This window comes from Quercus lobata, chromosome 12 (genome assembly GCF_001633185.2).
Source record: "Quercus lobata isolate SW786 chromosome 12, ValleyOak3.0 Primary Assembly, whole genome shotgun sequence".
Lineage (NCBI taxonomy): Eukaryota > Viridiplantae > Streptophyta > Magnoliopsida > Fagales > Fagaceae > Quercus > Quercus lobata.
The window spans coordinates 4,526,600-4,544,918 of NC_044915.1; the positions used below are offsets into that span (position 1 = coordinate 4,526,600).

The following is an 18,319-nucleotide window of genomic DNA, read 5'->3' on the forward strand; positions in this document are numbered from 1 at the left end:
TGACAAAATTTGTGTTTAATTTTAAATGTATTCATACTTATGCATGTGCTACATGCTTTAAATAAAAAAATATATATATATATATATATATAATAGTTTGAGTTTGACTAATTTTTTTATATGTTTATAGTAAAAATTATATTTAATTTTAAATGCACCCATGTGTTTGCATGAGTTACATGCTAATTATCAATAAAATAAGAGTAAACTTTAGATAAGTAAAAAATAATATTATCTTTTCAAAATATTATAGATACAATCAAATTATCAATTTTGAAATCAATTGAAGAAACTTATTTATGGTTACTAAATTTGGGAGAAGTGCTATGTTCATAATATTTTTATAACAAATCATAGGTGATAAGTTATTATTGTTTCTAATTTGAATTCACAACTTTAATCACTTTTTTTGTCTACAATAAAAAAAAAAACTAATAACAACTTGACATTTATAATTTATTGTGAAAATGTGTGTTGTCAACTTAGTGTGCGTTTACCTAGCACTGAAGTTGTGTTTGCATTTTTTTGATTGGTCCCATGACATTGTTCATAGACCAGCCAAAGCACAAAACGCGTGAATAATATTTGTACACAGTATTTTGCGTTTAAGAAAATATTTTATTACAATGTTTTTAGTAATATATTTTTAGTTCTAAGCAAATAAGCGGTATCTGAATATATTTTTAATGATTGATCTTCCCTCTAAAAGATTCGTGTAATACACGCGCTAAACTGGAAATTGAACCAATCACCTCTATTTGTGTTAGGTAGACGAAGGCAAGCAATTAATCAAAACCAATAAATAAATAAACTAACCATGGTTAACAACGTTGGAGTGTACTTTTGTTTTTTTGGATAAAACGTTGGAGTGTACTGTTCTCACTGTTCCTCGTGTAATCACTAATCGCTCAATCACTCGCTCGCTCACACCAACACACGCACAGTCATACTCAGAGACTGGAGAGAGAGAGAGAGAGAGGAATCAAGTTCTTCTATGAATAAGGACATCCCTTCCCACTTGTTGTCGGATGTTAGAAAAAAAAAAAAAAATCACAAATAAGCTTTTTGTGCAAACTGGAAGTAAAAGAAAAGTTCTGCTAATGGTATTGTCACAAAGTAGAGAGAGAGAATCTTTCCTTTGCGTCTGGACTATCAATTCACAAACACGCACACACACACACAGTGTGACACACTCTCTCTCTCTTTGTCTTTCTTCCAGGCCTTCAAGTGTAAGTTCATTTTTATTGTTTGTACCAATTATAAAGCTTTTATCTTTCTTGTGGTTCTTTTTTCTTTTATGTTGCATGCCACTTTCTCCTACTTTTGCTCACTTCCCACTTCAAAAGTATGGCTGCATCTTCTACTGGTTAGCTAAAGTTGACTCTCTAAAGCTTCTTACTATATATATATACACAAATATATAAATTTTTTATCCAATGATACTGGGTTGCTTATGCATTAGGCCTTTTTAAGCCACTTTCGTCAGTTTTGCTGTCCAAATAGACCCTCTTGACATTCCTGGTTTTCCCGGGTTGCTGTATTGTTGGATTCTGGAGGTAATTTTGTCACCATTTGATGATGGTTTGTCTGATTTAGCTTCTGGGTACTCCCAAATCTGCTTAGAATTTCTTAATATCAGATTTCTTATGAGTTTTGGTCAAGTAAGTGCTGAGTGTCAATCATATATATGTACGTATGTATGAATAATGAATAATTGTCATATGTAGAATCTGTATGCCGGGTTTGTTTTTTCCTCTTATGTCTGGTTAGGCTTTCATAATTCGGAATCATATGTAGAATTCAAGAGAGGCTCAACTGAGTTTCTTTTGAAAATTTACATATACATATATGCAGTTACTGGGATAGTGAGTGATTGGGAGTTTTATATTTCATTTTGCTTAGAGATTTGGGGAACTTCTGGCATATATGTTCTGATTTTATTATAATTTTTTTTTTCAGTGTAGAACTTGATTTTCAGGAATCAAGAGAGTCCTCTTTGTACTCCTTGTAGACCAAAAGTGTTTTGTCCTCGATCACAATGGTTTCAAGGTCATATTCTAACTTATTGGATCTTGCTTCTGGTGATGCTCTTTCTCTAACTTTTGGTCGTGAGAGGAGGAGGCTTCCTCGAGTTGCAACTGTTGCTGGTGTACTGTCCGAGCTAGATGATGAGAGCACTGGCTCTGATGCTCCCTCATCCGTCTCTCAAGAACGGATGATCATTGTTGGAAACCAGCTTCCACTTCGGGCACATCGAAGTGACAGTGGAGAGTGGATTTTTAGCTGGGATGAGGACTCACTTCTATTACAACTTAAAGATGGCCTTGGAGAAGATGTTGAAGTAACCTATATTGGCTGTCTTAAAGAACAGATTGATCCTCGTGAGCAAGACGATGTTGCTCAAACTTTACTTGAAACTTTCAAATGTGTACCGGCATTTATCCCCACTGAGCTTTTCAGTAAATTCTATCATGGATTCTGTAAGCAACATTTGTGGCCTCTATTTCACTACATGCTCCCTCTATCACCGGATCTTGGTGGTCGGTTTGATCGGTCCCTTTGGCAAGCTTATTTATCAGTGAACAAGATATTTGCTGATAAAGTAATGGAAGTGATCAGTCCTGATGATGATTTTGTGTGGGTTCATGACTACCATTTGATGGTTTTACCAACATTTTTGAGGAAGAGGTTCAATAGGGTAAAACTTGGTTTCTTTCTTCATAGTCCATTCCCTTCATCTGAGATATACCGGACACTTCCTGTTAGAGATGAACTTCTTAGAGCTCTTTTAAACTCTGACCTCATCGGATTCCATACTTTTGATTATGCTAGGCACTTCCTATCTTGTTGTAGTAGAATGCTTGGGCTTTCTTATCAATCAAAGCGGGGTTACATAGGGCTCGAGTATTATGGCCGCACTGTAAGCATTAAAATTCTTCCTGTTGGGATTCATATAGGCCAGCTTCAATCTGTTTTGAATCTGCCTGATACTGAAGCTAAGGTTGCAGAGTTACGAGATCAGTTTAGAGGCCAAACCGTTGTGCTTGGGGTTGATGACATGGACATCTTTAAAGGAATCAGCTTGAAACTTCTGGCTATGGAACAATTGCTCATACAACATCCTGATAAGAGGGGAAAAGTTGTTTTGGTTCAGATTGCGAACCCTGCAAGGGGCAGAGGGAAGGATGTACAGGAGGTCCAATCTGAAACGACTGCCACAGTGAGCAGGATCAATGGAACATTTGGAAGGCAAGGATATAAGCCAGTAGTCTTAATTGATACCCCACTTCAGTTTTTTGAACGAATTGCTTATTATGTCATTGCAGAATGTTGTCTTGTTACAGCAGTGAGGGATGGAATGAATCTTATACCCTATGAATATATTATATGCCGACAAGGAAATGAGAAACTAGATGAGACCTTAAGGCTAAACCCATCGACCCCAAAAAAGAGCATGCTGGTGGTATCTGAGTTTATTGGGTGCTCCCCATCACTCAGTGGTGCAATTCGAGTTAACCCATGGAACATTGATGCTGTAGCTGAAGCTATGGATACTGCCCTAATCGTCTCTGAGGCTGAAAAACAGATGAGGCATGAGAAGCACTATAGGTATGTCAGTACTCATGATGTTGCATATTGGGCACGTAGCTTTTTGCAAGATCTTGAAAGGGCATGTAGGGACCATGTGCGGAGGAGGTGCTGGGGAATTGGTTTTGGTTTAGGGTTTCGAGTGATCGCTTTGGATCCGAATTTCAGAAAACTTTCAGTTGAGCATATTGTTTCATCTTATAAGAGGACCAAGAGCCGAGCAATTCTTTTGGATTATGATGGTGCTATGATGTTGCCTGGTTCAATTACGACAACTGCTAATACTGAAGTTGTTGGAATCTTAAACAGCTTGTGCCGAGACCCCAAAAATGTTGTCTTCCTAGTTAGTGGGAAGGGAAGAAATACTCTAACTGAGTGGTTTTCTGCTTGTGAAAATCTTGGGCTTGCAGCAGAGCATGGTTATTTTGTAAGGTACAATTTTTTTTCCCTTTTCCAAAAAATAGAGCCATGTCAAACTTGAGGCTGTTCTACACACTTGTAAATGTGATCTTTTGATTTTTAACCATCATCTAAATTTGTTCCTCAATGTCATATGGGCAACATGCAAAATGATGTTGAGCATATACTAGGAAATTCCGTTTATTCAATTGGTGAATTTGCTGGTTTTCTTTGCAGAAGAAGTGTTAACTAGCTCCCCTTAATCTGTTTGTGAATTGAATAGAACCTAATTTGCACAACGGTGGTTTCCTTGTGGTAGTAATGGATGAATCTTAAATTTGGATCATGGTTGTTAGTTATTGCAAATTTGGTGGCTTAGGTTTGTGTCTTCAATTGAATAAAGAGCTAATCTCTAGTATATCCATTTTGGTTGGCTGACTAATATCCACAGCTTCATGCCGTATGTTGGAAAGCCAAGGAGAAAATGGAAAAGTGATATTAGGATCTCATTTACATGTATTTGCTTCTGTTACTTAAATTTGGATTTCTAAAATTGACAGCCCTTGTGGTGGTGGTTATTTCAATCCTTCATATTTCACCAGCTTGTCTTCAATTGCAATCTGAATGGACCATCCAGTTTACTGGAGATATCCAGATGCCCCTTAAATCCCAAACCTAAATGTCTTAATTTTGCATATATTGGTGTTTCATATATCTGATGTTCCTACAGCATTTGAGTCTTAAAATTTATTCAGGCTTGGCTTCACAGGCTTTTGCATGTTGAAATCATCTAGTGGTAGAGTCTATTGCCGTCAACCTGAAAAATCAGCAATTTGGTTACTTTTGTTGTGAAGATAGTACTATGGGGAGACTTTAATTGAGGCCTTAACTTAACATTTAGGGACACCACTTAACCCAATAGCTTGTGTTTTATTAGTTTCTCTCCATGGGGCTTTGAGACCTCTCTGTATAAGATAATACCTTGGGAGACTCCAATTGAGGTCTTATACCACTTAACCTGAAAGTTTGAGCTTATGAGTTTGGGCTTAATTATATTGCATTAATTTCTCTAGTTTTTGGTATATTTGATTATTTTCTGTGTGGGATTTCCACTCACTTATGTATACCCAACAATTTTAAGGGATGTAATAAAATGAAACCAGCATATGGTTGTGCAATCCATTTAATAATTGTCCATCAAGTTTCTGTTCTTAAAGATTTGTAATCAAAATCACAGCTGAGTTCAGAAGGAGATGGATTTGCTTCATGAGTTTTGAACCTAACACCTACCCAACCAACCCAACTTTAACACTGGAGTCATAAAGTCCAAGGGCAAATAAGTCATATTGTTATCATAATATGTAGTGATCACATAGCTTTTAAAAGGTTTATTCTATTGTCATTATATCTTTTATTCCGTTTGTTTTAGCATATAGTAGCGTAATATTGGCTGTGATTATTGTTAACAATCCATTCCTCAGTTGGCATTCATTTTTCACAATATTGTCAAAACAGCATATTCCAAATCCCAATTATTTTTGTGTCATTCAATTTGATTGTTGTTCTTTTCAGGACAAATCATGAGGCAGATTGGGAAACTTGTGTTTCTGTGCCAGATTTTGATTGGAAACAGATTGCTGAGCCAGTAATGCAATTATATACTGAAACAACTGATGGATCTACCATAGAGACAAAAGAGAGTGCTCTTGTTTGGAGTTATCAATATGCAGATCCAGATTTTGGCTCATGCCAGGCTAAGGAACTTCTTGACCACCTGGAGAGTGTTCTCGCTAATGAGCCAGTTTCTGTCAAGAGTGGCCAACACATAGTAGAAGTTAAACCTCAGGTTAGTGGTACAATTCTATTTCTACATTCCATATATCCATCTATAATGAGGTGCCAAGATTTAATAGCTGGAGAACTGGTTGTTAACATTAATTTTCATGGGCCTTTCTGCTTTCATTAATGCCTTAAATACACACACACACAACCTCAGGGCAAGGAAACCTGGCTATGGAGTGGAGTGGTGGCATTTTGCCATCCCTACTCCCCTGCCCAGTGCCCCCATGGCTTCCCAAAGTGTCAAATTTTTATGGACTATAAAGCTATCATCATCACCTATTGTAAAGGAAACTATAATATTTTTTTTCCACTAGTATGTTTTATTTTATAGAGTCAAATTGACCAGAGAGAGCCTTTAGGCCAAAGGAATGCCTCATCCCGCTCAACTAAATTAACCAGATCAAAACTCTTGAATTATCTCATGAGCTAGCAGTGAGCTTGTTCTGTCCTGAGAGCACCAAAATTATAAAACTCTACCAGTTATAGAGGATGTATTTTAGCTGTCATTCTATTAACTTGTACAATTTCTTATTTTTCAATCAAATGGCCAGGTTACTACACAATTAAGGATAGACTTTGAATTTTCTCTCATTCTTATTCTTTTTTAGCTTAGAAACTGAAGAAATAGACAATTTTCTTATGTTAAATATTATACAGTTTATTTTTATTTCTTTTCGAATCTGATACAGTACCCAAGGTCTATGTGGTTGTTATTTTGCAAGGGTTAGTATTTAGGAAAAATGCCTAGCAGAAAGAAAAGGGAGAAGAGGGGTGGGGAGTTATAATGAGATCCCAAGTTGGAATAATTTCTTATCTCATATGAGTAGAATAGGGGTTAATGTCAAGTTTTAATTATGGAGAGAACCTTAGAAAGATTATCCGTTACGCGCTGGACTAACTACATCAGAATCTACCTTAGAAATGGTAAAAGTAAATAAGGAAGCATAACTGAAAGGTTATTTAAAATTTTTTTTTTTTTTTAAATTTTTGTGGTAATCAAACCACAATTCCTTGAGTCAAGCGACAAAACTTAATTTTGTAATCCATTTGTGAAGAAAAGGAAGTATTTGCTAAACAGCATCAGGTGCAAAGTTTGTAACTACCATTAAACAGGAGAGAGGAACTTAATCATCTTCAGATTGATTTGTGGTTGGTAACTGCTATCTTTGCATTCAAAATGGTGATGCAGCAATGTGTCTTCATCTGTTGAATTTAACATTTGGTTTCAAAACCTAATAATTTAAGATTTTGGGTTAATGTGGTACCAACCATAATCGGTCTAAATTATGAAAAATTCATAGTGCATTTCATAAATTAATGGAATCTAGAAGTAATATTTCCTCTGCATGATTTGCCCATATGCTTTGGCTATTTTGAGAGATTCATTCCTTTTTGTATTTCTAACAATAAAAAGAAAGTATCCATTAAATTGAAAAACTTATTCTTACAAAATGAGAGATATGCTAAACTCTTGCTCTGTGTGATTCTGTGACTACTCAACAGGGTGTTAATAAAGGTATTGTAGCAGAACATCTCCTCTCAACAATGCGAGAGAAGGGAATGCTTCCAGATTTTGTTCTATGTATTGGGGATGACAGGTCGGATGAGGACATGTTTGAGGAGATACTGAGTGCCAGGGATTCTCTTTCCCCGGTTGCTGAAGTGTTTGCTTGCACTGTTGGCCAGAAACCCAGCAAGGCTAAGTACTACTTGGAAGACACAACTGAGATTGTGAGAATGTTGCAGGGCCTTGCCAATGCTTCAGAGCAGGCTGCTAGAAATGTTCCCCCAGCTCCTCATCGAGTGGTTATCGCAGACAGTAAATAGCCTTCTCTCTCTTTCTCTCCTTTCTCTAGGGCCCTATCATAATCTAAAAGGGTTCATCTTGTGAAGATTTCTCTACTTGTGTGCGTTTTCTGGTTGGAGACAAGTTCATCAGTATTTTGTAGGTGTAGTAAGGTTCATTTCTGTCAGATTGAAAAGTACGAGTTGTATTGTTCATGTCATACTATTGGTTTGTTGATGATGGATTTCATGATTCTTTAACGGGTGAATGTGCCATTGGGATAGCAGCTCATTCTCTGGTTCTCAGAGGCTTTGCCAGAGCGAGCCAAAAACATTTCACAGGGCTGGCTGAAGAGCTTACAGAGGATAGGCTCGCAGTGATAATTTTAGAGGAAGCTACGCAAACGCATGGCACGCAGTATGCTTCTTATGGCTGAATTCAACATAAATAATCAAGCGTTTTTTTTTTTTTTTTTTTTTTTTTTTGGAGGAGTTATCAATAGTAATCAATAGTTAATATCTCAAAGTTGTCTGCTTGGTATAAGATTCCTTCCCATATAGAGAAAATTATTTTTAATTAGAGTCTAATTTTGTGTGAAATGTTTATATAATTTTTTTATACACTTTTAAAGTTTGAGGGTGTTTGGATTTTATATCAAGAAATTTTAAAATTTAGATTTTTCTCTCTAAAATTTGGAGTGTTTAGATTTTACACCTTAACGTTTCAAAATTTGAATTTTACCCCCTAAATTTTGGGTGTTTGGATTTAACACCTTCAAATTCTAAAACTTCAAGTTATAAAATCCAGACATTGTAAACTTTGGGGAGTAAAATTCAAACACTCTTAAAATTTAAGGGATAAATTTTAAATTTTGAAATATCAGAAGGTAAAATTTGAACACTTTCAAATTTCAGGGTGTAAAATCTAAATTTTGAAATTTAAGGTGTAAAATTTAAATACCTCAAAACTATAGATAGTGTAATTTGTAATTTACGTTTTTATTTTTTATTTTTTATTTTTTTATTTTTAATTTTTATGTCAAGTGAACTATTAGTACAAAAGTTGAATGGTCCAAAAATAAATAAATAAAGAGGAAAAAGAAAGGTCGGTTTGACTTTGACAAGGAAAAAGAAAGGTTGGGTGAATTTTTTTTAAAATAATAATAATAATGAAAATGGAATTTATATTTATGTTGAATTTAGGCTTCAGTTTATTTTTCATTTCCATTTAGACTAAATCTAAATCAACATCAACTTAAACAAAAAACATCATAAAATTAATAACATTTGCTATTAAATATTTTCGCTTTATATATTATTATTATTATTCAAATAGTGGTTGAACAAACTAAAATTAAGAATTTAAAGGTATGATTGATAAGAGTATTTAAATATAAATTTTTGTTTTACAATCCATAAAATGGTGGGTCTCACACTTAAATTTATTATTTAGCTAATATTTTATAAAGACAATTTTCAAAAAACTGTATCCTTTTTTTTTGGTTTAGAACATGATTTTAAAAACGGCAAAGGAAGTGTTTTTAGGATATAGAGAATGTTTTTAATGACATAGTTGTAAATAAATTGAAAACAGTTAACTCCACATATTTTTCCAAACTCTTTTATTTCTTAAATTAAAGAATTTATTTTTATCACAAAAAGAATTCTTACACTTCAAATTTGAAACTTATCATTAAAAAAAAAGGTACATGATGAGCTCTATTATCTTATTATTATCCACAAAAATAGAAGAAGTAATTTACATATTCTATACGTTACTTTTTGTAAATATATATTTTTTAAAATCTCAAAGATAGAAATGGCCTCTCAAACAATTATTTTTTTTGTTTTTAGTATTTTGAAAATTATTCTTAAAAGCGAGAGCCAAACGTATAATATAAAAATTACTATTAGAAAACTAGTTTCAAGTTCATTTTTTTGAAAATTGTTTTTATATTGTTTTGAAAACAAAAACAAAAATCCTCCTACCAATTAGGTCCTAATGGATTGTATTTAAATGGTTTTTTTTTAAACAAATTTAAATTTATTTTATAAGTGGCTAAGTTATATTTTCTAATATACAAACATTATATATATTATATATAAACTTGGTAAAATTTTAATACGCATTTTTTGTTATGCTTATTTGTAAATGTATCACATGTATATGCTTTATATTACAAGCTAGTTTTTATTTAGATGTAAGACATATGGTAATTAAAAATATAAAAATCATGTGTCGGCGTCACACATCCAAAAATGCAACATTTTTAGCACATATTTTAAGTACTGCTAATGCTGAAAACTTAAGCTCCTCTTTGATACTTAGTGGTTGTTTTTGCTAGAAACCTATTATGGCAATGGAACCAACATTCGCCCTATATTCTAGAAAGGATTAGACACAATTTAAGTTAATCGTAATTGTTTATATAGTCTAGATGGACCTATTAGTTTGACATGTGAAATTCAAGGTCAGTATACGTCAATACAAAGTTTTGAGTCCAAATTCACATAATTTGGGCATCACAGTTTGCTCTTCTTTATTCGATTGTTGACGCAACTTGATAGTGGAAGAAGAATTGGTGCATGATTAGATTCTAAAACACCTTTGAATTCGCAAGATAGAAATTTATAACCCATTAGAAAAATAGTGTGATTGACTCAAATTTAATTGGAGAAAATGCAAAAGCAACTGGAATTTAAACTATAGGAATCTTGAATCCATTAAAAAGATCAATAGTGATTGACTGAAATTTTACGGGAAAAAAGAAAAGAAAAATCCCCTTTTCAATGGAGTGGTTAGAATTTTTCTTCATATATCATGATCATATGCTTTACTTTTACTCTATTGGAGTGAATTGCATACGCGAGAATATACTGATCTAAGAAGTTCGGTACATCCTCAACCCACGCGCTCGCATCCTTATATATTCTCAACATCTCGGCCTAATTTGATGTTACCCTTCGCGTGTGTTTGGAAAAAATTAAAAAGTCAGCTTATTTTACCATTTAACTTATTTTTATTACTATTTATGAGTTTCACTGTACTTTTAGGTACTATTCATGGATCTTACTGTACTATTTCAGCTAACTTTTACCTTTATTTATGGTACTTTTAGTAAAAAAATTTCAATTTCAGTAAAATAAGTGGATCCTAAATAGACCTTTTGTCTTAAGACATGGTTTTTTCACTTGAATTTAATATCTAACTTGATAATTTTTTTTCCGAACTTTGATAAGATATTTAATATGACTTGTGTGATTCTTTATTAAAGAAAAAGCATCATAATTTATGACTAATGTGGTTAATAAAATTAAAAATATATGTGGGATTTGGGGCGAGAGTATTCTACACTTGGGATTTATTTGGATTAAGGGGGGAGGGAGCGATAGTGGAGGGGGTAGTTGAAAATGGAAAGGGAACTATGACATGACAAAAAAATGTCTTATCATAGTCCTGTTAGCCAAGTAGACAATGAGATTAATAATAATTGGGTTATGCTAATGAGTGCCCTTAAGGCACTTATTAATAATCAATTTTAGAAAGTTTTGATACCATTTTTATAGAAAATGAAAAAAGCTGTCAAAATATTAATTACTTTTTTTCATTTCCTATAAAAATTTTCTTTAAATGGATTATTAACCAGTGCTCTAAGGACACTCGTTAGTATTTCCCATAATAATTAATAGAATAACTAATAATACTCATATTTGAAACTTGAGGGACTAATAACACTTACTTGAAACATGAGAGACCAATAGTATAGTTTTGTCATAAAAAAATTATAGGGTTTAAAACTCTAATGTGATTTTTTTAATAAAAAAAGAGACTTTTTAGTTTTGGTCAAAATATAAAGAGAGAGAGAGAGAGAGAGAGAGAGAGAGAGAGAGATGGGTAAATATCCTTAATTTTAAAATTATGTAGCAAAATACCAATCTTTTCAAAGTATTTAGCAAAATGTCTATGTTTTGAAACTCGATTTTAATAAAATCAAGTTTTGTGTAAAACTTAATATTCTAAAAATCGAGTTCTATGTGTATTTTTAAGTAGAAATCGATATTAACAATGTTGAGTTCTATTTAAATTTTTGGGAAAATTTAAATGGTAAAGATTTTGTTAAAATCAAGTTCCAAAAATATGAATTTTTTTGTTAAATACTTGGAAAAGAGGGTACTTTGGTATGTAGTTTTAAAATTAAGGTATTTTACCCATTATTATCTAAAAAAAGAAGGTATTTTACCCATTTTGGAGAGAGAGAGAGAGAGCTGTGTTTTGTTTGCACACCAAATTAGAATCCATCAAAAAAATAAATAAATACAATTTCCATTCCATTGTAGGCATTGAGTAGCAATGTTTTGTGTGACCAAACAAAGACAAACACAAAAAGAAAGCATTAGTTTGGGAGCGAATCTGAGATATACCCAATCCATCAGTTTTTTGGGATTTGGAGGAGAGGAGAGGAGAAGAAGAAGAAGAAGAAGACGGTGGTGGTCCAAGTTAAGTGGCTGAGGAGTGTCATCAGATCGACTCAGTCCCACCTTCCACCTTCCAATCCCTTGGTCAGTTTCCCTCTTCATCTTCTTCTTCTTCTTTTTGGGTTTGTTTTGTTTTAATTTTTTACATTTAATTTGTAATATGTTGTTTCTAGCTTATCTTCTGCCTCCAAAAACTTTAGCAGAGTAAACCAAGTTTATTACTAATCAAAAAAGAAAAGAAAAAAAGTTTAGATTACTTGGTTATTTGGCTCACAATTTGATACATACCCATGTACCTAGGAGTTTAATTTTATGAATTTTCTTTCACACCAACAAAAAAGAAATAATAAGAGAAAATGGATTATTTTCTTGCTATCTTCCTTGCATAGTCAGTACAATTGTGAATTTTTGATCATTTAGGTATGGGCCTCTGGGCAATGAGGTTATTCCCTTGGATTGGATTTGAAATATGATGTAGGACCGATTTAGGAAATCTATGCGTGCTTGTGGTGAGTTACGGGCTAAGAAGCATGGACCCAGACACGAACACGACATGGAATAGAATACAACATGATGGAAAATTATGGATAGCCATTCTTAGGTTTCGGGTTATGAGAATTTGTGGTTAGGGCTCAAAATTGATTAGACTTTTATGAAATGGGGAAGAAGGGAAAGAATACTATTTCTTGAAGCAAACAAGTTGCTAGAAAAATTATGGATAGCCATTCTGTTTAGAATTTAAAGGTGGTTTGATGAGTTATTAGATGGTTACTTGGTAGTGAATCTATGTGGGGTTTTAGGATTTTGTTAAGTAAAAGGAAGGGTTTGATTTGAGGTTGTAAGAAAGAAGGAAAAGTGAGCTAATGAGCTTTAGCTCAAATGGAACCTCCACTCCTTATAAGAGCAAGATGGAGGGTGACATGAAAAATGAAGGCTGATTGGGTAATTTACCAATAAAAAAAAAAAAGGAAAGGAGAAAAAAATATGGTGCTCATGGGCTACAGAAAAATTCCTATGAACAGTAGTAACATGAGAAAGAGAAGAAAGAAAAAATATCACACTATGGCATACATTCCTTTCACAACCAAATATTCAATTCTTATTATCCATCCCTACATCAATTCTTTGAGCTCATTGAACATAAATGTATAGGGGCTCTTTCTTGTACTGGCGGTATTAAAACTCCTTATTTGACTCGTAAATGACTTCCTAGTAACCATAAAGTGATAAAATACTAACTTAAGACTCCAATGAATTAAACCAAAGATACTTAGAATCTCCTAGAAAAGTTTAGACTTGCCTAAATTTCCAAATTGCCCATAATTAGCAAGAGTTGCAAAATTGTAGTTTTGCCCTTGAATACAGAATTAACCATTTAGAATATTTATTACTAGACTTTTAAAACCATATGACTATTACTTCAATTGGACTTTACGCACTGGCCCAATAAAATAATCTTGAAAGTACAAAATTTGAAGTAGCAACAAAATGTCTTCCATGGTTGTATCATTTTCCCAAGTTGGGAAAAACTCAGCCTTGATTTTGAAAGTATTTAAGTACAAGAACTCTTGAACTTGAAACTTGTACCAACTCTTCAATCACCTTTTGAAAGATAAAGTCAATGGTTGGAAGGCTTTTCAACTTAAAATCCTTCTTGATTGATCCATAGCTATAACATTGTTGTCTTATTTGGTCTTGACTTTTCCATGTTTAGCCTTATGCTCATCTTGCTTTTGCACTCTCTATTGTCCTTGTAGTGCATTCCTTTGTCTGTTCTTGAAATTAGACTTCTCACATTGACCCAATAAACACATCTTGAAAGGAAAATTCCAAAGTAAGAAGAAAATTATTTTTCCATTGTTGCTTCAAAATGACTGGAAGGTTCTATTTTATAGACTTATAGTATAAGGGATTAAGGAATTCAAACCTAAATCCACATTTTAATATCCGTATTTACTCTATAATAATTTACAAATTTTTTCCCCAAATGCTACCTCAGTCTTGAGTTAACATCTCTCCTAATCCTTTTTCTTTTCCTGCTTATTTCTGTAGAGTATACGCAGATTACTATTGGCTAAGAGCTGAAGGCTTCTTCTAATGGAGAAAGGAAATGGATGTTGCTCCATTATGGCTTCAAGTGCTACCATTACATTCTTTCTTGTTGGTATCACCTTAGTCATGTGTCGTGTCCTCTATGCTATGTATAGGAGCAGCAAACCTCTTTGCAAAAGAGCTCCACAACCTGTCAGTACCCTCATTGTTTTAGGTTCAGGTGAACTTCTGGATCTACCTTGATTTCTGTTAATACAAAATTTGTTTCTTTCATTATTTATAATTATTTTTTTTCCTTTTAATCATTGGACATTTTACAATTGTAGGGGGTCACACTGCCGAGATGCTTAATCTCTTGTCCGTGCTGCAGAAAGACAGGTTTTCTCCCAGAATCTACATTGCTGCCGCTACTGACAATATGAGTCTCCAAAAAGCTCGTTTGTTTGAAAATTCCCTTGCTGATGAGGTAGATATTGTTCTGGTTTTTCATTTTAACCTTTTATTCTCTCTCTCTCTCTATTATTTGTCTCGCAGTCAAAGAAGGGTTTGTGCTTTTCAAAGCTAAATGCATCCCAGATTTATTCTCCTTTAGGAAGCTCCCTCCTTTTTTTTGCATTGTTAGCGGATTTGTACAGTTGTACCAAGTCATTGTAGTCTGTTGCTCAGTTTGAGAGTGAATGACTATTAGGCTTTTAGCTTTTCTTATGTCGAAGATGGTTGTGGAAGGGCTAAGCCTTCAATTGTTCATGTGACCGTATGCTATCTCAATTATGCTTTCAAGTTCAGCATCTTTGAATTGTGAAAGGAGTTTGGAGCATTCTTGGCTTGATTAATGATTATGTAGCATGAATCCGTCGATACTAGAAAACCATTGGTTTGAAGCATAGTTAGTACAATACGGTAAGTATATGGACAAATATAATTCGGCATCCTTTTAAGAAGTACGCTTTAAAAATTTGCAGAAAAATACGGAAATGGAAAAATAACAGTATGTGCATAATAATTTTATATTTTAAAACTTCGCAACAAAAATACGAAAATATTTGTTATATGTTTTTTTTTGGAGATAAATACAATAATCCAACAAATTACAATCATATAGATAATCCACTTAACAAAGAAAATTATTTCCATAATCATATAGAAATTTCTCAACAATTTAACACATTACAAGGCATGTGCAAGTATATTGTATAAATAAATACAATAGATTCAAGCAAATAAAATAATACTAAATGATATGCAGGTACATGAGAATGGATGCATCTATAATATTAGATGAAAGAGATTTAGAAGGAAAAAAAAAATGTAATAGAGAAGCACTTAATACCATGGAAACGGTTAGGCAAAGCCTTAGAATTTAGAAACAATAAAATTTGACACTAAAATAATAGTAGGATATTAGGATTTAGGCCATTAGGGTGTAGGTGCAATTGACTATAAGAATAGTCGAGTTGTAGCCTCGGTTTAGAAGATTGGTAAGGTGTGTTGTGGCCTCACGTAGCTTGCTTTTTGGTTTTCAAATTTTGGGGTATATGGTAACTTCCCACAGGCTTCATTGTATTTGCTTACCACTTGCTGGACGCTATTGCCTAATTAGAAGGAAATTTGAAATTGTGTTATTGGTTTTATGATTCATATAATTGTCTTCCAATATTCCTAGCTTTTTACAATGACTTTGAATTTTGTTTCTTTTTTACTTTGATGGTAATCAATAGGATGAAAGACATTGAGATTAGTTAAATTGAGTTAAGGGTATAGTTGTTACATTGCTCCCCAACCCCTTTGTTCACTCCTTTGTGGGGGTGTTTATAGATTGTAAGTTCAGTGGATTGTGGTTCTAATTAAGAGCTTGATTGGTGCTGATTTTATTTTCATTAGATTTTTTCTGGTTTATGATTGAATTTCAAGCTTATAATTGAACTTCTTGAAATTATTTTTACTGTAGAATGGGGTTGGGGCAGTAAAGACTGCACAATTCATGCAGATATATCGAAGTAGGGAGGTCGGTCAATCATATGTTACTTCTGTTTGGACAACTCTTCTTGCTATTGTTCATGCCCTTCAACTAATGATTAAAATTCGACCCCAAGTGGTATTATTTCTATCCTTCTTTTTTATTCTCTTATTCATTTCTATTACTTTGGTTGTAATTCATTATTTACTTTGTCACAACCCCAGATTCTCTGCAATGGGCCTGGCACTTGCATTCCCCTATGCGCAATTGCGTTCTTATTTAAGGTTTGGACTTGTTTCATTAAGACTTTATTGCTTTTTTCTGATGGTCTTTCAAACTTAATAAACTCATGTAGACTGATTCGTTGGGATGATAATGAAGTTCAATTAACGTTGAGTGCAGGTATTGGGGATTAGATGGTCATCTATCTTTTATGTTGAGAGTATAGCAAGGGTGAAAAGGCTGTCTTTAAGTGGTTTACTTCTTTATAAGTTAAGAATAGCTGATGAGTTATTTGTGCAATGGCCACAACTACAGAGAAAATATCCCCGGGCTCACTATGTTGGTTGTCTCATGTAGTTGATTGCTTCATGCTACTGCCATGGGTACAGAGACTAACCTAAGTTTTTGTAATGTACTTCCCTATTTTAAATGATTAGTGCTAGTCAAAAATTTTTTTAATCACAAGAAAATAGCAGTGTTTTGAATCCTATCCTGGAGAAAGCGGCAAAAATTATACAAGTGATTTTTAAGTTCATACTGCTTAATTATAATGATAACCTTGAGTTCAATGAATTTATAATTTTTTAAAGCTTAATCTGGGCGCTCTCTCTCCCTCTAGTCCTTAAATCTTTACTCTTTTATTTTCTGCAAATTGGTAGAAATTGTATTTGATACTTGCTAAAAAAAATTAAAAATTTCATGGGCACTCGCTATCTTTTAACTAGGATAGGTTGTAATCAATCAGCAGAAACCTTGATCAATACAATAAATCCCTCACTTGTCTTGTTTCAGCTTTATTGTCATTTTTTCTCCTAAACTTAAAACTCTAAAATCACTCTATTCTAAAAGAATTGATAGGTTCTAAGTCTCTGTCCGATTGTTTGATAGCTATGATTTCATTCAGCACCTATTTCAGACCCCCCCTCCCCCCCGCGCGCGGGGGCGGGCCTGCAGCCTTGAATTAAGACTTGGCATCTGCAATCAGATGGCCAAAAGATGCCATCTTTCTTCTAACTTCAATAACTATCTTTTTTTTTTAGAAAGTTTTAACCCTATGACGTCGTTCTTGATGATACATTTTTATCATCAAATTAAAATACCAATCGGTTTTTGGTGTAAAAATCACAGATCTCTTATTCTATTATCAGAGATTTTATTAGTTAAGCTAACTGGAACTCACACTTCAATAACCACCTTTGTGAAGTAACATTCTAAAAAAAAAAAAAATTTGCAGTATTGGTTTTTTTTTTTTTTTTTTTTTTTTTTTTTTAATTAGTTTGCTTATAGAAATTGTAATTATTATATAAGGGTGATCACATCATAATTTGATGTACCCTGATGACGTTTATTCCATCCTTGGAATGATTGTTTCTCTTTACATTATGGTTATATTATTTGATCTTGTTCATCTTTAATTATATCATATATGATTAGAATTAATTCTTTATTTATATACTACACCTTAAAATCAAACAAAGATCATGAGCAAGATCTAACTCTATGCAAGTGAGTATATTCTCGTGATTGGCATGGCCCATAATCTAGCCTTTACCTATTGTTCAAATTTTGACAATTTATAATTCAAGGTGTTGGCTTTGTCAGTCTAGCAAGGGAAAAATGGCATTGCTTCTACCCTTGGCCATACTTGTAGTTATTGTAGCTTTTGAAATTGATGGAACTATGTGATGTCTTATCCTATCATTTCTATTATAATAGCAACTCCAATTAGGGGTGTGCATAGGTTAGGTTGAGGGGTTTTTTCCAACCCAATTCGTCATAGTGGGTTAAAAAAAATACAACCCAATTCACGTAGATCAGGTTGGATAGTTTTTTATTTTTATTTTTATTTTATTTTAAATTTATTATTATTATTATTATTATTATTATTATTAAATTGAGCATTAAAAAAACACTACCACAAATAAGGGAAAATTTATAACCAAATAATGTTGAGCATAACACCAAACTAACACAAACTATATGAAGAGAAATTAGGAT

General features: G+C 33.2%; 2 protein-coding genes across 4 annotated transcripts; both read left to right on the plus strand.

Annotated features, from left to right (window-relative positions):
* Positions 1-895: 895 nt before the first annotated feature.
* LOC115971085 (alpha,alpha-trehalose-phosphate synthase [UDP-forming] 5) lies at positions 896-7,930 on the plus strand. Of its 3 annotated transcripts, XM_031090774.1 has the most exons (5): positions 896-1,229; positions 1,463-1,556; positions 1,960-4,020; positions 5,560-5,833; positions 7,333-7,930. In XM_031090774.1, the coding sequence occupies exons 3-5, from the start codon at positions 2,039-2,041 to the stop codon at positions 7,654-7,656; spliced, it is 2,580 nt and encodes an 859-aa protein (XP_030946634.1). In that variant the 5' UTR covers positions 896-1,229; positions 1,463-1,556; positions 1,960-2,038; the 3' UTR covers positions 7,657-7,930. The 3 variants fall into 3 exon arrangements, with proteins under 3 accessions (XP_030946634.1, XP_030946632.1, XP_030946633.1); XM_031090772.1 differs by lacking the exon at positions 1,463-1,556; XM_031090773.1 differs by lacking the exon at positions 896-1,229 and having other exon boundaries at positions 1,260-1,556.
* A 3,931-nt stretch (positions 7,931-11,861) lies between these two features.
* Positions 11,862-16,854, plus strand: LOC115970508 (UDP-N-acetylglucosamine transferase subunit ALG14-like). The gene is made up of 6 exons (XM_031090135.1): positions 11,862-12,174; positions 14,143-14,362; positions 14,469-14,608; positions 16,091-16,237; positions 16,324-16,383; positions 16,502-16,854. Exons 2-6 carry the CDS (start codon positions 14,188-14,190, stop codon positions 16,676-16,678), a joined length of 699 nt encoding a protein of 232 aa, XP_030945995.1. The 5' UTR covers positions 11,862-12,174; positions 14,143-14,187; the 3' UTR covers positions 16,679-16,854.
* Positions 16,855-18,319: the final 1,465 nt, after the last annotated feature.